Genomic DNA, 24,386 nt, shown 5'->3' on the forward strand with positions numbered 1-24,386 from the left:
CAACTGGGACGGAGCCTTCAAAGTACAAGCAAATAAATTACTGGTCTTCATGTTCTCCCATTCGGGAGTTTGAACTTAAAGAAGAGTCCATCAACTTTAAATAAATCATGTTTATAATTAAAAACACATTTTCCTGTGCTGCTTACAAGCCCTTGGATGATTAATAAGGCATTTTTCGAATTACTTTAATTCACACTAATTACGCTGCTTGCTCACCCCAGTCAATAATTCTCCTTCCAGGGAGATAAAGCTATCCCAGGAGGAGGTCTCCCTCCAGGGACCAGGAGGAAAAGGACCCCAGAGAACTGCCTGAGGCACCAGCAAAATACGGGAGGTCTTTCACAGAAAGCTACAGAGCTGGTTACATGAGTCACGTTGTGTTCAATGCTCACAGGACTGCTTTTGCTAAGCCTGACTCCTTGCTGGAGAGCTGGAAGGAGAGTGTAAGACCCTCATGAACATTTTCTTTTTCTTCCCCTGCCTTCAGCACTACGGTTTTCTTCAGCATTTCAAGCCCAGATTTGGAGAGTCAAGGAACGTGCGTTCCTCCAAGTGCTGGTGCATCAGTGTTTTGCCTCCTGCACCCCAGTGAAAATGCATCTCAAGGGCAGGTCAGTAGCAGGGTATGATTTCTGAGTTGCCTTGACAAAAAGAGACAGGAAGTGGAGAAACAAAAAAAAAGGCAGTAAAGGATCTGTGAAACAAAACTGTCTCTGTTTGTTTTTTGTCTTTCCGAAAAGAGCTGCTTCAAGCCTTATCTTCTCCTGTGTCATTTGGAGGCACTGGAAAGTCTCTTATTCTTTTAGAAAAAATAACTGGGAAGACAATTCTTCCCATACTACAAACCATAGCAGTGTAACAAACTGAATGAGAATTCAATTCTCATACAATTTACAATATTACTTAAAAAATAAAATAAAAATATAAAAACAATGATGCATTTCCATGCCTGCCCCAGCACTGCAGCCTGCCTTTCGACTGTGAGTGGATTTGCTGGGTCACCTTTCCACAGGAATGGCTGAAATGTCCTGGCTCAGAGGCCTTTGTTAGAAGGCATACTGATACCTGTGGGGTGACACGGTGATGTGGAAGCTATGAATTGGTTGTGCTACCTCATGTCCAGCAAGGAGCATGCCCCTTCTGGCACTTCACAAACCAGGATGCTCCATGAAGACTCCTGCAGACTCTCCAAATCTAGCAATGACACTTCCTCATCTTTTTACCCTTTCTCGCCCATTTCAAGACAGCAGTTATTTCATCACCTACATGTCCTTATAGATGACAGTTATTCTTAGGCAACTGTAAGCTACAAGTACTAGTACACAAACTGCTCTTCAGCCAGTACTGCACTCAGTAGGCACTGTTAGTTCATGAGCTAAAACAAGCTGAGAGATCAGACAAGGCTTTCTTTCCTTGAGAGGTGTGAGAAGGCAATAGTGAGAGCCAAGATAATCGAAGAGGAAAAAAAACAGCAGCTACTTAACAGTGTCTGAAATCCTGCAGAAACACGTGAGTTTCTGTGGAAGCCTGATTTGTATTAATCAACCCAGCATTGAAAAGCGTTACCACAAAATTTATTCTAATACCTGTTGTACCACACCCTAAAAATCACAAAAGAAAACAAGTTGAGATAAAAGATGTTAGCTGTCAAAGGTGGGGAAATACTGTCAGAAAGCCACAAGGTTGGCTTCCTCTGAGAAATTAAAGAAAAGTGGGAGACACTCTTCAGATTTCTTATCAAAGACAGGTGTCTTGTCTCCTTTGGTTTAGCACATCACCATCACAGGGCGGCACAGCTTGTCACCTGACTGCAGCCAGCAAGAACAGTTCTGACTGCTCCAGCAGAAAAAGCAGGAAATGGATTCTGCATAAACTCCGGTCCCAGTCTGCTTTTGATTCTCTGCACTCTGGAGGTGCCCTAAAACTGGCATCAGCCCGACATGTTTGAAAGCCTGAACCCTGCCTGATGTGAATTTACAGCACCTGAGCTATAGTGTGCCTGCTCCCTAGACAAACATCCTTGTGGAGAGTAAGGGGCAAGGCAGCATGATCTGCTCTCTCCACAGGTTACCTGCTCACCAGGAGGCATCCATGGGGAAGGTGGCACAGAGAAACTAGAATGCTCTTAGGTCATGACCTTGATGAACGTATTTTATCTTGTGGATTTGCACAAACCTGAATGATTGTAAGAGAGTTGCATGAAATAAGTAGGGCAAAGGATTCATATCAATCCTAGTGACCAGCCATGAAGAAAGGCAGACTTACCGATTCATTTTTTTTTTCCCTAAGACAAGAGTACACAACACAGAGGTAAGGTTGAAGATCTCCTTCTGTTTCATGTAGACATCCAGAGTAAAAGTCAGTTGCTATTCAGCCTGCTCGGCTGCTCTTCGACAGCACGGACATTTCTTATGCTGTTAAAACCATCAGCAAGTTTAAAAATTCACCCCAGTGGCAAGACATTTAAAATACTGCTTGGTCTCCTCCTAGAGCATTTGTCCTTAACAAAATTCACTCGAAGTGATGCTAGGCACTGTAAAAGGCACTGAGGTTCTGTGCATGCCAGCCTCCCTAACACCTCTCACCAGGAGGAGTCTGCACATGGCCATAAAGAAGATTGAATCTAAAAAGCACGCCCTGGTTCCTCACAGCTGAGGGGCAGCAGGCTTCTGGTATTTGCACTGGATCCACACTCGATACATTGTCATTTGCTTCCCACGGTTCACTTGCAGTCGCCGATCAACCAGATTCTGGATTTTCTCCAGCCCAGCTCTTGTGAAGAGATCATCTAATTCATCTGTAAGCAGAGAGAGGGAGATAAGGATGCTACAGCTTTCATTTAACTGATACCTGCTCACGCTGAGGGCTAAGCAGAGTTGAAAGATGGGCCAGAGGAAACTCATGGTCTCTGTCTGGCAGGGAAATGCGAATCAGACTGGACTTAACTGCTGTGGTATGGGGGGATTAAGATCACAGTCTCACCAGTTTCCTTTGAGTTTACTTTCTACCAAGGAAGGAAAGAAGTACTGTGAGGACAATCTGTAGAGTTACAGAGACTCGACAGGGAGAAAACAACTGCAATTCCAGACTTTGTTATCGCCTCCAGTAAACAATTAAGGGAACATCTTCTGGCGAGCAGGGACAGATCCATTCCCTCCCCCTCTCCCTCCCTCCATAGGGATTTCAGAGTCTGCAAGAGTAAAGAACGGGATCAGATGAATCAGGCCTACACTTCCAAAGGGTGGCAATAAGATCTTTGCTGTATAGGCTGGAGGGGAACTGGATTCATTAAGGTTAAGTCTGGAAAAAAAAAATCCGTACAAAACCACACCCAGCTGGGGCCCAATCAAAGCACCAAGAGCCCTCAAGGCTGCAACACTTACTCTGTTAGGTATTCCTGACCAAGCAAATAGTATCACAGTGCCCCAGCACAGTGGCCCTGGGCAAAGCCAGAGTGAGTCCTGCTGAGCAGCAGACAGCTCGTTCAACTGCAGCCTGGGAGCACGTGATTTGTACGGAGTTTCTGTAGGAAAGGGCTAACAGGTCTCAGCTTGTGCTCTTTTATCAGATGCTTGCCATAGTGAAGCGTTTGCCAAACACGCATTAAACATTAATTTTGTTGTGACAAACAAGACTTGTGCAGTAGGGAACGGAATGGTTTGTTGCAGTTGTGCCGCTGCTCTGAAACAGACTCTGCAGATGTGCCCTCAGTGGAAGTGACTGGAGGTGTGACTGGTGATAAGGAGAGAGAAACAAACCCTGCTGAGTACAAAGCAGCAATAAAACCAAGAAGGCTGCCTCAGCTCTGTGCTGAACCACGCTCCTCTTACTCCCTTGTGTCAGTAAAGTTAAGAGAAGATGTTCCAGTTGTGTGCATCTCACTGCATCCTTCTCAGGCAACAAGATTCAAGGAGAGTTCTTGCACTCCCCTTCCTCCCAGTGTAGCAAATACACCAGTTTTAAACTAAAAAGGATCTTGTGCTTAGGAATTCACTGTGCCGCATTCGCATCAGTAAGTGTCAGGCCCAGGTCCCTGTGTGATTGGGAGACACTTAACATTTCACTCTGCTCCAAGAATAAAACAGGTTGGAAAGATCTAGTGACAAAACTTCAGGGCACAAGGACAAAAAGAGGTGAGCAGAGCCAGAGGGCTGTTTTCTAGCCTCCTACCTTGGGTGAAGAAGTAGACTCTGGTGCCATCACCTCTCACATAGAAGTTATCAGACAGACATTGACCTAAGGGCAAGAAGGATTTAAACAGTTACCAGCTATCATTTAAAAATCAACAACTGCCATCCAACTGCATAGAACGACAAGAGGCACTTCTCCTCCCAGCACATGCCGTGCTTGAGAAGAATTAACGAGCTGCCTCCCAAACAGGGCAGACACTACTCCAGAGAAGCATCATCCATTAGCGAGCTGCTAAGGCTCCCCATGGGAAATGGAAATACCTTTCTTAAACCGAAGCTGGGCCAAGTCGTAACGGCCATAATCGCGTAACAAAATCATTCCTCCTGGTTTCAGAAGGCGACTCAGTCTGTTAACGACGCACTGCATCCTGAGGAAAGAACAAAAAAGCTGTACTCAACAGTCTGCAAAATCACGCCCGTTTACTTAGCCTACTTTCACAAAAAGAAGGTATAAAGCTTCACTTCCGTTTCAACTTTGTACAAAAAGCTACCCAAAATTGGTACTTTTCTGAGCTCTCGCAGGCTTAGGTGGGTAGATTTTATTTGGCCACCTTTTTTCTGACGCTCCCCAATTCTGCTTTTTTTCCTACATGGATAACTTAGCCTACCACAGCAGGGGTTAATTGCTCTCTCTTACTAATTACAAAAATATCTGGACTGGTTTCTGTAAAACAAGCAGAAAGTGAACTTGAAGAAAAATGCTGTGAAATAAAACCAAAGGGAATATTAAAGAGAGAACAGGAATACTTAAGTCATTTATTTGCATTTCATAGGTCATAGCACATCATCATGCTAAGCGCAGTACTTTTCTAAACTGTTTTCTGAACCTGCCCCCTCCCTTCTTCCCACCTGCTGAAGAGAAATCCATCTAGTATTGGAGCCTAAAAATACAGCAGCATACCTCCCACAAACTGGTGCTGAGTGCTCAGTGTGGCTGGTGTTCAGAACAGGCAAGCAACCATGACCACAGCAAGACTTCAACCACAGCCATTCAGCACTTCTAAATTACACCTGTCCCATACCAGAATTTGCTAAAACAAAGCACTGGCAAGTTCCACTTCCAGAGGTTTAGCAAAAAGCTGGACCAGTCACAGAACAAAGTTTAATTTTCCTTGATACAAAGGGACCTACTCTGAAGCTTTACACATACCTAGGGAAGCCCTGACACCCAACCACCAAACCATTTTTACAACTTTTACGCTGGCTCTACAAGTTTCATCTCCGTATATTCAAGTGCAGGCTCAGCTCCAGCAGCCTCATCTAAAAGGATTCAAAGCAGTACTTTCCCATTAGTTGTTGCCTATCAGTACCCATCAAACATCTCTTATGTACTCTGCTGCAGATAGATGTTTCATTTAACAAGATTCTCTTCCCTGCTCTTGCAGAGTTCATGCAAATAACAGTTTAGCTATTTAACTGCTAACAGCCTCTCTGCACCATGGTTATAGCACAGGTGGTCAAACCGTATAATGTTTCCCTATTCAACTGTTGGTTAATTAAACTCCATAAAGATATGGACGGCACACAGATCATTTTACTATCTAGCAAGTGCTGAAGCTAAATAATTCATTACGTAGAAAGCTACCAGTCTCCTCCTCAACTTAACGGTCCAGGGAGATCCCATGCAGCAACACTACGGAGTACAGAGAGCTTAGTTACTAGCCAGTCTAATCATTTTCTTTGGCATTTTTGCTACATGTTGCTCTTGGCAACAGGTGACTGCAATAGAAAACTCTTCTTGATACACCCAATATCACTACTTTGTGCAACCAATAGTGGTGCAACTTTCAAAAAATACACCAGGAATGCAGGCTGTTTTGGTCCTAGACTTCAATGTGAAGTCCATAAAACTGGAGAGATGAAGTAGCGAAGTTGCAGAGATGAAGACAAGATACGCTGAGATTACAGAGATACAGGCAGGGAATTTTAAGTCTGTGATATAAGTTATAATGATGTAACTTGAACAGATCAATAAGAAGCCTTATCTAAACTGAATGAAATGGAAGAAGGTATAACAACAGGGCAAGTACTTCCTGCTGGCCAACAGCCAGACTTCAACAATTAAAGTTTTTACTTTCTCTGTACTGTTTTAAAGGTTCCCTAGTAAAGAACTCCAAATCTATGTCCATTTTGTTTGAAACCAGAAGGAATTATTAAAACTTACTTCTCTGGGAGAATTGCTGAGAGGACAAAGATAAGAATGACAACATCAAGACTCTCATCTGGCATTGGGAAAGGACTTTGGTCATTGCACAGATCGTGGACAAACGCAAAGCAGCGAGAAGAATCATATTCTGCATTGTTCTGTATTTAAGGGGAGAGACATTAGAGAATTAGCACACATCAGCAGCCCCTGATCTCTGTATTATCTGGACATGGGAGCACTTCGACTTTCACCTAATGACGTGGTGTGCCCAGAGGCCTGTTTCAGCTTCACTGAACTAAACAGGAGGGGCAGAGTCTTAGGTAGGGTTGATGGGCTCCCTGGTCAGATAGGGAAAAAGAAGTACATGTAGGAGTTTTACAGAGAGCTTTGGACTTGTTACATTTGGGCAATGAGCACTGCCAAAAAATGTAAAACTGGATTGAGGGATAATTGCAATTTTAAGGTTGGACTTCCCACTGATAGTGGAAAGAAGTGAGAAATTCACACTGTTAAGTATGAAATCTTTATGAAAGTGGTGTGTTAGGGCACCTGCATTGCTGAAATCGATATTAATTTCAACTGCAAGCAAGCTACTCTCAATACCCCAACCATCAAACCCAGCTCCCTAAAGTTATGTTCATAAAATCTCATGCAGACTTCCATAAGTTGTTTAATTTTCTAAAGCTGCTGTTATGGATTGCAGTGGCTTCTATAAGCAGTGCTTGTGTCAGCTTAGAGAATGAAATGGCACGCTGGATCTGCTGCTATGCTCCCATTTCACCTCTTAAAGCGTCTGATTATATTTGATACTTCACAGATACCCAGTTCTGTTCTGACCTGAAGTTTGTTAGCAGCATTTATCTTCTGACTGAATCCCAGCTTCTGCTCCACAGACAGCAGTACCCCTCCTCAGCTGTCTGTGCAGAAGCAGTCAGACCACGTTCCCAGAACCGCAGTGACAGTAATGCACACACAAATCAAAACCAACTTCAGCTGCTGTTAAAAAATAGCCTGACTGTTTTCAAGGTTCAGCAGTTACTCAACTAAAAGAGCACTGCACTTGGAAGAGTGCTGCCAACCAAAGGGGAAAGGAAATCTGGCTGGCTTGTCTGCTGCCAATGTGAAGTCCTCAGAACTCCTGCTTCCCTCATTTCTACACTCTTTGATGGCTCATTTTCCTGATTTACCAGTATGAGGGTCAGCATCAGGGCTGGCTAAAACCAGAAAGCTTCCAACACAGCTAGACAGCTGGTGGAAGCTATGATATACTTGGGTTAATGTGCAATTGGCACCTTGTACTTCCTACCTTCATAAGTCACCGTTGAGCTTACCCGGACAAGATCCACAGCCGTTGTAGAAAAATCACAGCAATAAACAAAAAGGCCCGGGTCACTGGAATAAATAAAAGAAACTATCATAATTTATATAAAGGTGCTCCACAGGAATTAACACATTGTCTCAAACAGAGCACAAAACTAGGGGGCAGAAATGCTGGGCTTTAATGTCTCTCTCTCTCATCTGTTGTGCAAAATCGAGTGGACCACTTTGTTCCTTTATGTTCCAGTTACTCTCACATGAAACTGGACTGCTTGCTTTTTCTTCAGGAGAAGGAGAGACACTAAGGTCTGTATGAAAATGCTTGAATGAGTATGAACGAGACACGCAAACACGCATCATGCTTTGTAGGTTGCACTCTAAAGGCAAAGATTTCCAGGCTCAAAATACAATTATTTGAAGACTTGTATGGCAAATCAGTCATTTATATATGGCCTTCCTCTCTGAGACTGTCGAAACTAAAACCACATGCAGCACTTTTCCAATTGTTTTTCAGAGCTGGTTCATCATGCAGGCAAAAACCTACTGAGAACTACTTACTTGTTGGTTTGTAGGATTGGGAAGACCGTATTCCCAGCACCACAGCCAACCTGCACAAACAAAACAGACGTACATAGTGAAAATTGTTTCTTCAGCATGTCCCACACAGCTCGTTTCAAATCATCTCTCTACAGCCATGGAACAAAGAGCAACTCATAAGTAACTCATGAGCACAGCAATGACCATTTGCAAATATCACTGTAAGTTCTGAGTAAGTTCAGCTCTGAGAAACAGGCCTACATATGGGCATTTGTGGGAAACCACTGAGTTAGGCAGTTCTTCCAGAAATCTTACTAACAAGCCATATTGTTACTTCTCTGAAAATTGTTTTTTCTGGAATCCCAAGCATAACAACCAGTATGAGTCACTGGCAAAGGCTGGGGATTAGTTACATTAACTTCCATAGAAATTCAGAGCAATGGAGAAAGAAGTTTGATTTACTATAATTACATCCTGCTGTTTCCGAGTTCCCCTCACTAGATGGCTCTTCCTCAAGTTACAGCTAGGCCTACGATTCTGTCTTGCTGTTCCTGCTACTAGTTCCCATTTGAAGAGAAGCGGACTCTCACAACTGGGCTTAGGGAATTTGTCTCTGTTTAAACAATCAGTAAAACTGAAAGACTGAGCAGAAAATACCACCAAGGGCTCCCAGTGACAGACAGCACCAAGAATACTCAGGTGAGAAAGGAAAGCCACCACGAACCAAGAACGTTAGTCTGAGGAAGTCTCGAGGGTTCAGACTATACACAAATCTAAAGGGCAGCTTATGCTGACTCCCTGGGAGGGCAGAGCTTCCACAGCACATGAGCATTCAACAACAATAGTGATATACTAAACAAACTAGCAGAGCAAAAGGTCATTATGAGCTGTTAGGAGACTAATATTTGTAAGGCCTTCAGGCTTGCCCAAGACAAGCATGATACTCTGTGTTAATCTGAGATTCCCACTGCTATCAGGTGGATTGGGAGGACCCAAACAAACAGGATCTTTACGTTCTTGGTTTCACTGTTTCATTATCCATCTCCCAAGGCAAACAAGGATCAGCACAAAACAGAAAAACCACAAAACACAAAAGATAAGGGAAAGATTTACACAAATAAAACAATCAACTTCTTACACAGAAAGTGACTTAATGGCTTATTTCAACATGAGATAGTTTGTATTTTAAGCATGGAAAACTTCTTATGGTCCATGTGCTCTGCCGATAGACTGTCTGAACCAAAAGAACTCCAAGTTCTAAGCTGCCCCCTTCCTTTTATGCGTTTTACTGACTTCTGTCAATCGTCCCACTCACTTGCTGTTTGCCATGACATGTTTGTACATCCAGTCACTCCAACGTTGATATAAGAGAGTGAAGGGTGATTCTTTGTTCTACAGCCATTACCTCCAATATGCGGTAAGAGGCAGAGGATCCCGGGTAATCTCCGTAGCTTTGGTTCACCTCACCATGCTTCTGCAAAGCCAGCTCCTCCGTGCAGAACGTAGGCGTGCTTTTCATCAAGTTTAACTGATTCTCTGCCCTCGTTTCTAAAGAGCAATGTCCATTTTCACAGCTTCCCAGCCCTTCATTGTTGGATTCTTCTTTGTAAATATGTTCACGCACAGAGTCCTCATTGTGACCTGGGTTCCTGTTTGGTGCCAGCTCAGGAAATTCAGTGAACAGCCAGTGCCTGTCCTTGAAGAAGCCATTTTCATGGATCTTATAAAAGTCATCCCAGTACCTCTTAGCATTCACCTCATATTCCTCTGTAAACACAAACAGAAACATCACCAGCAGTCAAATCAGAAGGTCTCAGTTTAATCAGTTCAGTCAGTTAGGGACTGCTGCAGATATCTTACTCAGTAATCCCTTATTATAAGTAAGGTTATTGATTGAAAATCACCTTGATTTAAGTTGTACCTTCCCACAAGAACACTCAGTCTGCCTCCTTACTGTCACTTTGTTAGGAATATTAAAGGGAAAAGAGATAGAAGAGGAAACTGCCTGTCTCCTGGTAGGATTTAAAGGAAGTTGGCAACAGAAAAGGCCTCTTTGAAGGAGGCTGGAATGAAGAAATCCAGGTTTTACTTCCATCCCTAACGCTAACTTAATCAGTTCACAGAAGCAATTCATTTGGAGCCTCATGACTTTAAGTGTCAAGCACTTAAACTTCTAAGGAATTCTACGACAAGTGCCTGGAGCTGAAGAGCTCTGTCTGACACACCACCCCTTTCTGCAGACTGAGAAACAGCAAAATTAGTCAACTCCACAGGCCTGGCCTAAAGCTCCATTAGCATTTACACAATACTCCAGGATTACAGGGCATCTTGTTTTACACAAACACTCCTGGAGTTCAGTCTTTAGCACTTTGTTTTCCACTGTTCTGTGCAGGTTGGAACATCACAAGCATGAAATTAGAACAAAAGAGAGGAACTGAAAGAAGTGACCACTACAATTGGAGTAATAGCATAGGGCTAAGGTGGATGGACTGAAGTTGGTAAGAATTAACTGCAGCAGCAAGCAATGCTATTTTCACACCAAGTAGATACATTCCAGTAGCAAGATGATTATTACAGACAGCTGGAAGAACTCTTAGGAAGCCATAACCTAATGAAATTAGAGCCATCCATAGAATTATTTCCACAGCTTCACGTATTTCAGATCGGGTACATTTCGAGGAGAGTTATTTTTCCATGGGAAATGAAGAATCCAATTGGTTTCCTGAATTCTCGTCAATGCAGTAAGCTTTCTGTCCTAACAAATAAGTCCTAATTATAACCTTATGCACTTGTAATCAACTAGAGGTATTAACAGCCTTGGCCAGAGACCCCAACTGCATCTCAATAACATGCAACTCCTTTGCCATCTTTGCACGGCAACAAGTTTGTTACTGAATGCAAAAATATCTCCAACCATTAAAGATGACAACTGAATGTGAGAACGGGCGGCCTCTCTACCACATCCACTAAGAGCAGGGTTAAGAGAACAACCAGAATCCCCAATTTTAGGACGCCTGCTTATCTGAACTGCAGTTTATTCACTAGTCTTCTGACAAGCATCAAAATGCTTAGAAGGCATCTGAAGGGAGATACCAAGAAGGAACCAAGACCACCTGGAAACATACATAGCCTCAGCAAAATATAGACAAAAATGGCTTTAATGCAGAATCAGAAGTCAATCACGTATTTGTAGTAGGATCTATCCCTGAAGCACAAGAACTATGTATAAAAGTAACCCCTTTACCTCAATGACAAGCATATTCTCATTGTAAGAAGCCTTGTCCTTAAACACCAAGCTGAAAGAAATTTTAGTCTGATATTAGACTACAGCAGTACGTTTGTGCTGTGATCTCACCAGACCTCAAAGCAAACAGCCAAGACAGTTTGCTACTTGCACAGGAGCCACTCCGTGACTGCTAATGTCAGAGGAACGAGGTATGGATTCTGTCCATGGTGCACTCATTCCTGAGCTGTCACTTCTTCCACGCACTAGTAGGGATACTGGTAGGGCTGCTGGGGCTGGAGTCGCTCTTTCAGCTAACAGAAATACAAAGTCCCGAGTCCTGCTCATCCCTAAAGGTGCCATGGCAGCCTCTGACCATAAGAGGATGTTCCCGTCAGGAGCTGTGGCGATGTTCCAAGCCGGCCATTTTGGATCACCAACATTTTTGCTCTTCCCAAATTATTGTGAAATTCTGTTGGATGCTAATGAACAGCTGCTGCGCTCCAACCCAGATGTGCGGAAGCTTTATTTAGAGTTCATTTTAAAAGCACTAGGATAAAGGGTCGCCAGCAATATAAACACAAGAAGCCAAGGGCCAGCTGATAGAGATCATGCAAGAAACAGGGTTAAAGCAAAAAATGACCATAGTAATGTTTCAGTCTGTCTTCCCACACAACTTCTGTCAGAGAAGTTCTCATAATACTTGCTTTGACATCCTTTTTGTGGTATTAGCTCCTAAGGATATCAGCATGCGAGGCGGATTCCTCCAGAGACCTTCCTGACGAGGACTCCTGACCTTTTTGCTCATCTTTGGTAGGACACACCCGAAGTCAAGCCCCTACTCACCCTATTACATTGCAGAAACGCAAACACAAATAACTGTTCATATAAGGCAAGAAGAAAACCAGCGATCCCCTGAGTCACGTGGGGGCTTTCTCTAAAGAAAACCAAGAAACTTTCAGTTCTTTCTCTGATTCCAGCCAGCAGATGCACCTTCTATATAGCACACAGAACTTCCCTCCTTCTTCAGGATAAATTCTGACAGCCCAAGAAGTCCACAGAATAATACAGCCATAATGACCAATAGCCTGTCTTTGTTCTCCTGCCTGGATGCTTCTGATTCTCAAAATACTGGACCCTTCAGGCACATTTGGCTGGGCTGACTTCCCTATGTTTCAGCCATCCCATTGTCTCCACATGCTTCCTATTGAATAGAAGCCATCAAAATCTGACCGTCCCCCATTGTTCGGTCTGGGAATACATCACGAAGCCCTGACAAACTGCTCTAACAGCAAATTTCTCCACAATTTCAGAGCTGCATATAGGTTCTCAAAGCATGACAGACAGCAACCTTTAATGTTAACCAGATTTTAAAATGAACTCAACACAATGGGTATCACAATAGAAGCTGCTGGATACTTCTGGGAATCCAAGAAATTAGGAGGGTTGCTCTTTGGTTTAATTAAATTTGCTATTGTGAACACAACTGGAAGCTATATGGGAAGTGTCTGAACAGCTCCAGTAGTGCTCAGCGCTGCCTTACAGATGACACATGCAATTTAATTTGAACAAAAGGAGCGGATACATCCTAGAGCTCAGCAGGATATAACAAGATCATCATCAAACGAGTCTCTTATCATACCAAAGAAGAGGAAATCTGAAAGCACCATCACCTGAGGGGCTGGATGGTACCTAAGAGGTGGGAAGATGCAGTGCTAACCAACTCCAGAACAGCTTCAACCGCGCACCTTGACCATAGAGCTCCTTTAGCTCGATTCCTGTTCAGGTAAGTTTTCGTTTTGGATGTATCAATAGCCTTTAAGCCAAGATTGAGGAAATAAATTTGGAAACCCTTTTCTGTCTCTCTGATGATAAACGCTCCCATCAGGATAAAATCATTTTTCCTCACTTCAGATTTAAGCAGGACTGTGCTGCTTGTTAACTCGGCAGGGATGGGTACAGACACTACTTTATTCGAGCCTCTTAAGAGGGAAAAAATAATCTTGCAGCATGCAAGCAAACAGAAATTAGCCATTAGAAGCTAAGTTTTAGAGAGCAAAACACAAATGAGACTGGTGCTGTATGCTGAACGAAGCCTGTTGACAGGAAACACTACCAAACATTTAAATGTACACAACACGAACAAAGAATCTCAAGCCAAGATGACTCCTCCCCACCAAGGTCATTTCTTTTGCCCGGAACGAGCCTAGGCAGAAGGTGGGAAAATCACAGAGAGGTAAATTTAGAGCAGAAAGACTCCTTCCCCGCCATTTTCACTATCACGCACTCGGTAATGTATTTCGAATAATTCAGGAGAGGGGGAAGGGAGGAATACACAAAGATGAACACACAGCTCAGACTGTTCTGCTGCTGCACACACAGTCAAGACTGATGCATTAGAACAACATCTAAAGGTACCTTGTTTATCTTGTGGCAATAGCTGCGAGCTGTTCTCTTGAACTTTACTCCTGGCACTGGCTTCCTGCTCCTCCGACCATTCCACATTGTCCCTGTTGTAAAAATGAAGGTGAGCTACTCAGCGGAGAATTGTGAGGCAGAGACAACGACAAACAGAGAAAGCTCTGAACTGCTCTCCCCGCCACCGGCTGGGGAGCTTTTCCACATCTCCAGTTCCAGCTCAGCAGCACCGTACCAGCTCCCAGCACATAAGGATGGTTCCCAGCTAGAACGAGCCATACCCGGAGCTTTATAAAAGGCACAACTGGAGGGGATCCCAAGAGACACCAAACCTGTCCCCTAATCCTTTCCCCTGTTTGATGGTGAGCCATGCTGAGAGGAATTAAACCCTTGCTATAAAACCACCGGGGCACTCAGCAGGAACAGACCTCCTTGGAGAGGAGCTGCCATTCCCTCACAGTGAAAACAAGTAATTGTTCCTGTACAGGTGACTAAAAGGTTGGCACTCGCATACTTTCACTTGAGCAGGTCGTCACCACAGCCCGTTTGATTTAGCTGTCTCAGAAAATTACGTTTTATTTCTCAAGTTAAAAGAAAGAGGGCAGCTAGGGTTACTTGGAAGGTAAAGTGTTACATTAATATTAAACCCAATTATGGCACAAATATGCAGGAATCTTAAAAGCATTAAGAACCTATTAATAACTTAAATGTGCATACAAAGTTGTATAGTCATTAAAGTGATTCACTTGACCTTTTTTCATTAAAACAAATGAAGGAAAAGCAAAATACAAGGATCAAGAAGAACAATCCTGGCCTCAGGAAGAATACACCTTTTGATATTAAGCAACAAAACAAAGCCTTAACTACTGTCTCTGAAAAACTAGACTACTAGGGAGTTTCTGCAGGGAAGTACTACTGAGGATATGCTTTTGTAACACTCCTTTGATAGTCCCAAAATAGATGACAAGCTGATACATGCACTCATTATTTTATTACAAATTAAACAGCCAATTTTCAACAGGTACAGCAGACAGAGCCCTAACGTGGATAGATTTACTTCAGAAATGCAAAATACCTTCGGTTCCAGTCACATTCAAGCATCTGGGCACTGAACATCTCTCAAACAACAGCTTTCTGCACCCAAAGCCCTCCTGCTCCATGCTAACACCCGGCACAACCCCACACTCTTACGGCATCACGTGGCAGCAAACGGGTGAAGTTATCTCTGTTCAATTTGCACATCAGCTGCTCATGTGTACGGGTGGGGAAGTTTTAAGTGTCTGAGAGCAGATATTGCACTAACTACAGCTACAAATCGATTGCCACGAAGCAAAGCAGCACATGCTCCTGAAATATGGAAAGGGGCTGTGAATCCTGACTGCTTCCAACCCAATGAAGGCTCAGGACCACGGGAAATGGGTGCTCCCGAGCACTGGATGAGCAGGGCTGGGCTCCTCCGCATCTCCAAGCCCTCAGGGCAGCCCCAGCAGCCCCCCAGCCCCAGTGTGCAGGCCTGTGTCCCCTCACAGCCCCACGCCAAGCCGCCCTCCTGCCTGTTCTGTGCCCCAATGGGTGCTACAGAGGGGAGCCTAGGCAGCAGGCCAGCACGCTGTGAGGGAGTACGAACAATGTCTGGGCTCCTGCAAAGCAGAGATGGTGGGGGGTGATGCTCGGGGCTGACCCATAACCCCCAGAGCTCCCTTACGTGGAGCCTTGCCCTGCCACAGCATCAGGCCGGGGACGAACCCCTCTGGCCACCTGTACACCGCGATGGGTGTGGAGAGGCACCCCCGGGGCTGGGGCTCCCTGGGGCACGGGCTCTGCTCGACAGGGGCTCCCTGGGGGCAGGGGCAGCCCAGGGAAGGGGTCCCTTGGGGCATGTGCACCCTTAGGAAGAGGCACCCCAGGACACGGGCACCCCTGGGGGCAGGGACACCCCCGGGGCACAGGCACCATTGGGCACGGACTCTCTGCGACAGAGGCTCTCCAGGGGCAGGGACACCCCACAGCTTGGGCACCCCACGGAAAGGGCACGGGCACCCCAGGGAAAAGGGGCACCCCGGGGACAGGGCCACCCTCGGGAAGAGGCTTCCTAGGGGCTGAGGCTCCACGGGGCACGGGCAGCCCCGGGGCTGAGAGTCCCCTGGGCACGGGCTCCCCGGGACTTGGGCACCCCCGGGGCGGGGGCTCCCTCGGGAAGGGGCACCCCGAGGCTGGGGGGGACACACGGGCACCCGACCCGGCGGCTCCGCGGGCCTCGGCCTAGGGGGAGAGGGCAGGGAAAGGCGGTGGAGCGGGGTTCCGCGGGCCCGCCGAGGGGTCGGGGAGGCGGCGGCCGCCCTCACCAGGCGTTGTGCTGGAAGAGGCGGGCGGGGTCGGTGAGGAGCCGCCTCCCGAACGGCCGCCGGGGCTGCGGCGCCTCCTCGCTGGGCGCCGCCATGACGGGGCCGCGCGGCACCGGAAGCGGAAGTGCGGAAGTCGGACGGACCCGGAGGGGTGTGGGGGTCACGTGGGGCGGCGGCGGCGGGAAGCGCGCGCGAAGGCGGCGGTGAGGGAGGGGGGGGGGGGGGGGGGGCGGCCGTTACCTCGGCGCCGCCTCAGGGGAGCGGCGACGGCGGCGGCCGCGTGTGGTGCAATAAAAACGCTCAAAAACGATAAAAACGCTTGTCTCGGCTCTTATTTCTCATTTTATTACCCCAGGAGGCAGGGTGGGAGCGAAGCCCGGCCCAAACCGGCTCCGTGCGGCGTTTTCAGCGGGCTCTGCTGGGCTCCAGGAACGTCCATTTGGTGGCCGTCGCCTGCCTGGCGGCCCGGCGATGGCGGCGGTTGAGGCGGTCCAGCGCCTGCAGCTCTTCGGCGGTCACCAGCTCCTGGCACGCGTTCCACGACCAGGAGTAGGTGGAGAAGGTGTGGTGGAAGCGCTTGCTGCCCGCCTGCCGCCCGATCTCGGCCCCGCCGATCCTCCGCCACAGCCGCAGCAGGCTGGCGCGCTGGCGGAGGGCCAGGTCGTGCTGGTACTGCCGGGCCACCCGCGCCTCCTGGGAGCCGAAGGGAGAAGAAGGGGGCCAAGCTCAGGAGGAGGCAGAGCCCCATGGGGGGAACCCCATAGCTTGGCCCCGGTGGGAGCACGTGCCGCAGATGTGCGCACAAGGCTAAAAATACACCTCAGCGGCACGCTAGGATGCGGTGGTGGCAGGTTATAACTAATTCATGCTGGCAATTAACAGTAATAAACAGCGAAGCTATTATTATACCTCTGGTTTCGTTTTTCCTTGCGCTTACGAGAAAATTGCCGTGTAATACCCACGTCTAGTTAAAGACGGTTAATTTCCAGGTTGCATGAGGGACCAGTCACCCTTCGGTGCTGGCTGAATTGCAGTCCCCACACCGCAGCCCTGACGCCTGGGCTCGGAGCTGGGCGGTATCTGCAGCCCGCCTCCTTGCCACGGTATGTCAGTGGGGTTGCCAGCTATCATTGCGTATTGCTAATGGCTACCAAGGAAAAAAAAAAAAAAAAAAAAAAAAAAAGAGTTCTAACTGAGCCTGTGACTGAATGCTGCAGCTGAAAAGGGGGAGAAAATGGGAAGCGAGTGCCTGACTGAGCACGGAGCGCAGTGTGGGCAGCTGCTGTGGGGCAGCGGGGGCATGGGGCTGGATCTCACGCTCACGTGTGCTCGTGTCTTGCCCTGGTTGCCTGTTTTTGGGTGCCGCTGTCTGTTCAGGTGCTCTGAGCTCATGGTGGGACAGCGTTTCTGCTTTCTGCTGCGAGCAGGAGGCTGGAGGGTAACGGCCTGATTAAACAAAACGCAGCTTTTCAGGCTTGTCCCCAGGCCTCCCTTGCTTCCATGTATTGGAAGCATCATGCTTGTCTCTCACCTCCTGCACATGGTTTCTCTTTCGGATGGAGCGGCTCTCTGTTGAAGCTACTGGCTCTTTCTTTCTCTGCATCACCAGCTTCTGCATGTTTTTTTTCTTCTTCAAGAGTGCCTTTGTGTCTTCATTCAAAATTAGTGGGAAGATGGGTACCTGAGCATACGGGCTGCTTGAACGGGGTGCAGATTCTGGCAAGGGGAAGATAGAACAAGGGTCACAGTACAGCCACGGCCAAGTGACTCTTGCTCTTTTTCCTCTGACCAGAGAAGGGCTCATAGGTCCCAGATTTCTCAATTCTTCTGAAACACAAAGCTATTCAACCACCAGAGACAGCTCAGGAAGGTGATTCTGTTGGCCCTAGAAGTCTCTGGAGCACAACCCACTCCAACTGTTTGATTCCGCATTGTGCCCTAAGAGGGTTATGGGCTGGAAGGACTCCCAAGATTGGCTCCAGCTCTGTTTTCTGTGCTCCTCTTGGCTGTTGCTGCCTGGGGAAGGGTTTGCTAATGCGAGGCTGGTGCTGGGACTTGCTGAATGAAGTACCAAAGCACTGATTCTCCACCTTTGGAGGAGGCCATGGGCCATGAAGTAATGGAGGAAGCTGTGGGAAAAGCCCCCATCAGTATTTCACCCTTGTAACTCTGGTGAACTCCCTTTTGGACAGAGTGGGAATGACAGAGTGGGAAAGACAGCGTGCGAGCCTTACCTTTGAGTCGTTCCATATAAATTGCTGCCTCTTTTTCCTTCATCATTGAGATGCGGGCAGCGCTTACAAAGGAAGACATAGGGTAAACCAGGTCTTTCCTAGTTTTGTTGTTGTGCTTTCTGTAACTCGTGAGGAAATCAGCATCCATCCAGTCTATGTGGCCAGCGTAGTCCCTAAACTGCTGGTAGTAACTAGAAGACAAAAGAGGGCGTAGTTGTCCAGCAAAACAGAGCCCAAGGCCTGCTCAGCACTGGCTGCTGTACACTGACATATCTCAACAGGCCATATTTAAATGGTGTGAGATAGACACATGGTGGCATTTACAACAACACCTTTCTAAAGAAAATACTGTAGCTATGTAGGTGCTTTTGGATATCCATCTAGGTATGGAACATGTCAGGAAATATAGTCTTGGGCCCTGATATCCACATGTTAAATTAGATAATCCACATATGTCCCAATAAAACGGAGAGCTTCCTTCTCTGTCATGCAGTGCTCACCTGGCAATCTGAAGAAGAGTTTTCCGAGGCAGAGCTTCCAACTCCACCATCTTCAGCAAGACTTTGCAGAGGAGGATTCCTCTGGCATCGACAGAATCGAAGCTGCCTGGATCACTTTTCTCAGGGACTGGAGAGAAGGAGAGCAGTCAGAGCCATGACTGAGCCTTGTCTTACCTTCACAGGGCTCACAGGGAGCAGAGACACCAGCAGCGCCCAGAAAGATCTGGACAATAGGGATCTATCCCCATTTTCTTCTGAGTGCTAGTTAGACATCTAGCAGGGAGGACAAATCCCTTCAGCCATTCATTAGCCAAAGAAGGATAACGTCTTCTACTACTACTGCTTCTCTGCTTGTGAGAGGTGAGTTTGGCCTCTGCTCTGGTACCCAGGAGCACTTGGACTGGATGCTGGATTCGTGCCACTGTCCTTGTGTTCCCCGCACTGAGAATGGCCAGCACTATGATGGTCCTTCCCCACCGCTCTGCTGCTTGGCCTGGGGACAGAGCTAACCCTCAGCTGCACTGTGACAACCCCTTGAGCTATCACAGTCTTGTCTGAGCAAAGCAGCCTTTGTTTCTTTGGGTCCCAATGCTGATTTCTTGCTCCATACCAATTAGTCTGGGAATCAGATAGTTCAGGTATCTCTGGGTAACTCCAAGTTTTGCTGGAGGGGAGCACAACATTTGCGTGGGCAGGGTGTCTCTTACTTACATACTGTCTGGATAAAGCAGTTCTTGTCAGTAATGGTGGTCAGAAAGTCTGAGAAATCCATTGCCTTTTCTCCTGCAAGCAAGCGGCATCTCTGTTAGCAAGGCAGATTTTTGATGTAACGAAATGCTGGTGTGAGCAGCTCAGAGCTGGCACTGCAGAAAGATTTGCTTGCTAAAACCTAAGAGCAGGAGAAAAGCTGTTAAAGCTTTCACAGGTAACTGGACAGTGGCACTTAGTGCTTCCGCATGTGTAAAGGGGTCCAAAAAGCACAACATGCATTTGTGAAGGATGGAGCCACTGGTGAGTGCTCAAACGCAGCAGCTCAGGCACGGCCACTGGCTCTGAAAACATCTCAGTACAGCATTGCCCACGGCTGGGAAGGCGTGTGGAGAAGGATTGCTTTGCACACCCAGAACAATCCACACATCGAGCCCCATCCCTGGAAGTGTTCAAGACCAGGTCGGATGGGGCTCTGAGTGACCTGGTCTAGTGGGAGGTGTCCCTGCCCATGGCAGGGGTTGGAATTAGGTGATCTTTAAGGTCCCTTCCAACCCATCCCACGCTGTGATTCCATGAGGCACTCACCATCAGCTTCTGCACACTCCAGCTTGCTGTAAGCCTCCTCGCCGGCCAAGCTAATCCCCAGCTGCTGAGCAGTCACCTCCAGGCTGTAGCGGTTAATATTGCCGTCCGTGTCTTTGGGGAAGAAGTTGAAGGCATCAGAGAATGCTGCAGGCAGGCAGGGAGAAGACAGTGCTTTAAATGGGGTGTGGGGGAACGGAGCTGCCTGTCCTACGTCCTTTTGGAAGCAATGAACCATAACCAGCAGGGATTTAGGACTGGGGTGGGTTGTTCCTTCCTGCCAGTGGCAAAGCATCCACCTTTAAATAGCTCCTAACAGTGCAGGGCAGTCGAGGAGTCTGGGGAGAAGGGTAAGCAGGTATTTGATGTGAGGTGCTGGGTGGGGCGGTTGGTTTACTGCTAACCCTGCTCTCCTCATTTTCAGCTGTCTCTCTGCCAGAAAGGGCAGTGACGCTTCCGTCAGTCTCTGGGTCACCACATCCTTGGGACACGGAATTGTCCCTCCCATTGTGTACCCCAAGGTGAGGCTGTTGTCTCAGGAGGGTCGTGCAGTGCTGCAGGACCAAGCTAAAGATCGAACCATTCCTGTCCGTGCTGGCAACATGTCAACAGGGAGGAGGAGCACGTAGCACGGTACTGTTACCTTTCCATTGCTTCTTTGTCATGTTCCTCACGGCTTCACACTCAGCTCTCGTCTGAGGGATCTGGTCACTGCCACACACAATGAGGAAGAGAGATGGACCAACTGACAGCTGATCACGGCGTTCCTACAAGCCCTGTCTCTGCTTTGATGCTTACCTTCTTGTCTTCCTTGGGAGGGGTTTTTGAACCCTCTTCTTTGGCAGGAGCTTCAGTTTTACCCGGATTTTGGAAGCACGGCCAGCAGCAACTTTTTCTGGACATGGAAAGACAAAAGCTTGTGGGCTTCCCTCTCACCAGCACCCACAGCCTCAGACATCCCAAGGAGAAGAGCTGGAAGGACCCTGTGATAGCACCTTCCCCTGTTTTGAGCTGCAGCAGCATTAACTCTCTGTGCCCTCTTGTCCATGAATAGCAGGATATTGAGAAAGAGAAATCTTGTGCCTCCCGGCATCCCCTGTCCTCTGCTACAGCATCTTCCCTGTGGATACCTCCAAATCCCTTCTTCTTGTCATTTAAGCCTCTGATTTCCCATCCCACCTGCAGTGGACATGAAGGGCAGCTTATATCCCTTCTTATATCCCTTCTTATATCCCTTGCATCCTTATATCCCTTCTTCCTTCCCTTCAAAGCCACCAGCACCTGGGACAACCTGATGCCCACAGCAGCAGCACTTCATGGACACGGCTGTTTTTCCTTTCTCTTCCCCTTGATCACGGTGGCTCATGGTAGCCAAAGGCTGACTAATCACAGCGGGGAATTAACAGCATGCCAAGCTTTTTCTTGCAGGTATTTTCCTCTGCCTGCTCATCCAGAACCCGGCTTGGGTGATGCACGAGAGGCCACACAAGTGCCATCGCAGCACAGCCAGCCTGTCACACTGTGACCCAGAATGAAGGCGTCACAGCGCAGGTAGCTGAAGACCCAGGCTCAGTTCCTGCTTGTCACTCCAGAAAATCCAGGAGAAACTGGGTAAGGCACTTGGGGCCATGTCCAGGCATTCAAGTCCAGAGCTTGGCTGGATAAAACCTCAGCCAACCTCATCCAGTGCTGGCAATAACTTGGCTCCAAGTGGAAGGCTGGTTTGGAGTCTCCTTCCCACCCTTTCTATGGGTTTGGAGTCTCCTTCCCACCAGCATTTCTATGATTCACTCACCATCCACTTGTGCCTCTTTCAGCTTCTCTGGGGCTGAGTGGGTGCTTGAGGTGGCCAGGGTGGAGCCCTCACTGCTGACATCAACTTTGGCCTCTATAAAAGCAACAAAATAAAATAGTGCTTCTGAGCACTATTTTCCTTCTAAGCATGGTTCTCTTAAGCACCATCCTCGACACAGCAAGGCGTTACTGCCTTCTACACACAGCCAGGACGTGGAGGGAGACTGGTTAAATAAAAGTAAGAGCCATGTTATTAACATCCTTTGCCTTTCTCCAGCTCTGTCCTCCAGAGGGTTTAAAATCTTTTCAGCACATTAGTGAAATGAATCTTGCCTGCACACAGGGAGGAGAAAAGCCCTGGCATCACTGCTAGGAGGGGGAAGCCGAGCGAGACGAGGTGGCTTGCAGACAAATCAGGTCTGTGCTGTGCGGGAGAGTTGCAGCAAGAAGGGGAACAGAAGCCAGAGGGTGCCAAGTAAATCTTTGCAGCACATCTTAGGGCTGTGCTTTCCTACCCTGGTGGCTCAGGAGTTACAACACAGAGCACGGAGTGCGTTGAGAGCAGCACCGTGCCTTGATTGCTCCAGCAGCTTCCACTGGAAACGTGCTGCAGCTCTGCTGTACCTCTGCCTCTCCCCGTGCAGCTTCATTACCGGCAGATTTGCAATTCATTACAATACACAGCCACAGAATTTTCTTCTGAAGGACTCTTGTCTAATCCTGTTTGCTGTTATCTGGCAGCAGCTTGCATGATGGAGATCTCACTCACCTTCCTCCAGGGGTGGTTGCTGGGCCATCCTCACCACTGTCATGGATTCGCTCAAATTCGCCTTCACATCAGCTGCAGGGGGAGAGCAGAGCTTTCAGGGGAAATAACAGTTATAAAAACGATAAATTGGTGAGAACAACAGACAGCAGAGCACGGAGAGGACCAGGTGCTGGTGCTGGACCCAGTGGCAGCTGCTGCACAAGCCAAGGGCTTGCCTCAGATGTTGGCTAGAGCTTCCAGATGGAGGCAGGAAGGAGTCTTCGGGGAGGGTTAGGCATTGGAAAAGGGGAAAACTGAAAGCAAAAGTGCTGGGGCTGGCTTTTTACAGGCAGGAATCCGGAGTGAGTGCGTTGGGCACTAATCCCATCACAGCGTGAGGGCTCTGTGATGGGGTGCCAGGCACGGCTGAGATGGGGCAGGAGGACTGCACTGCTGGAGGAGCAATCACATCCCTCGCCCGCAGAGACTTTCCTCCACGTCTGCCCCATGTGAGTGGGAACCCACAGCATTATTTTAAGGGGCTCAATAGCTTTCTGTAGCTTCTTGTGTTAACATCACATCCTCGTTGCTGGACAAGCACTGGTAATGGGCACGCAGAAGGCTTTTAACTCAGCTGTTGGTTTCCAGAGACGTTTGGGCTTCCTCCAAGGGATCCCAAAAGCCTACCTCCACCTTCCTTGTGTCCTGAGGCTTCCTGCTTCTCCTGGCTGCCCACGTGGACCTCTCTGGCTGTGCTGTCCGGGGTGGAGACCAGGTCCTGGGTGTCGTCCTCATCCCCTAGAGCCCAGGCAATATTTGAATGGAGCAGGAATGGGCTCACTGGGGACATTCCTGACCTTGGCAATGACAGTGGAAGGGCAGGAGGAGACCCTCACCATCCACAGCAGCGGGACCCAGCACCTCCTGCTGCTCCTCTGGGTTTGGGGGGACCTCCCCCAGGGGGATCTCCACCGCAGCCAGGTCAGAACAAAAATTATCCACAGTGTCTGTGTCCTCTGTAACAAGAAAGCGTTAGAAACCTCCTCTACGTGCTGGCAGCCAGCAGAGAGAGACTTGGGGAAAAAAAGAAAAGGTTGTTAATAATAGTAATGGAGGCACCTTTGCCTTTCACCTACCCTTTCCATCTCAGGATCTAAAGGACTGTAGCCACAATAATGCAATGAAACTCCCTCCCCCCCAGGCAGGGTGGGATGTTGAGGCCAAGAAAGATTAAATTTCCTTTCCATGGCCATTCATCAACCCTTGCTTCCCTCCACACACTGTCTAGCACTCTCTAGGCACAACCCCCTCTTACTTTTATATGCTGAAGGATGGCATTTATATCTTGCCAGGACACATGGAGCAACTTGTGCCAAATAATGCAAAGCAAAAAACTGAACATGAGATTAAAGGTAAGGGAGAAGCAGAGAGGGTTTAACCTCTGCTGAGTGCAAGGCGTATCCCAGGCCATGGCCAAGCTCCAGAGACCTCTCTGAGCTCCTCTTTCTGGGATTTTGGCTGCAGTGGCTGTGCAGGAGCAGAAACCAAGGAGAGAAATATCAAAGCCCACCTGTGGTACGTCTTAGGACCTCCTTCTGCTCCTCGCTGGCTAAGAAGACGTCCACGGTGTCTGTGCTGGAG

At 47.8% G+C, this 24,386-nt stretch overlaps 1 protein-coding gene across 1 annotated transcript; it reads right to left on the reverse strand.

The window, feature by feature from the left end:
* Nucleotides 1-2,311: 2,311 nt before the first annotated feature.
* Nucleotides 2,312-16,271, reverse strand: METTL2A (methyltransferase like 2A). The gene is made up of 9 exons (XM_032202954.1): nucleotides 16,177-16,271; nucleotides 13,832-13,923; nucleotides 9,596-9,957; nucleotides 8,212-8,261; nucleotides 7,668-7,728; nucleotides 6,355-6,494; nucleotides 4,452-4,558; nucleotides 4,171-4,236; nucleotides 2,312-2,797 (listed from the first exon to the last, which is right to left on the reverse strand). The coding sequence occupies exons 1-9, from the start codon at nucleotides 16,269-16,271 to the stop codon at nucleotides 2,646-2,648; spliced, it is 1,125 nt and encodes a 374-aa protein (XP_032058845.1). The 3' UTR covers nucleotides 2,312-2,645.
* Between the last annotated feature and the right edge of the window lie 8,115 nt (nucleotides 16,272-24,386).

The sequence above is a fragment of the Aythya fuligula genome, chromosome 24, assembly GCF_009819795.1.
Source record: "Aythya fuligula isolate bAytFul2 chromosome 24, bAytFul2.pri, whole genome shotgun sequence".
Taxonomy (NCBI): domain Eukaryota; kingdom Metazoa; phylum Chordata; class Aves; order Anseriformes; family Anatidae; genus Aythya; species Aythya fuligula.

Bases quoted from the DNA above. Each gene is read 5' to 3' on its own strand.
- METTL2A (XM_032202954.1), bottom strand. From the start codon at position 16,271: ATGGCGGCGCCCAGCGAGGAGGCGCCGCAGCCCCGGCGGCCGTTCGGG. The intron at 4,559-6,354 runs GTAAGTTTTAAT...TTCTTTCCTCAG, and splicing joins TCAGCAATTCTCCCAGAGAA to GATGCAGTGCGTCGTTAACA. The intron at 4,237-4,451 runs GTATTTCCATTT...TCTTGCCCTTAG, and splicing joins CCAGCTTCGGTTTAAGAAAG to GTCAATGTCTGTCTGATAAC.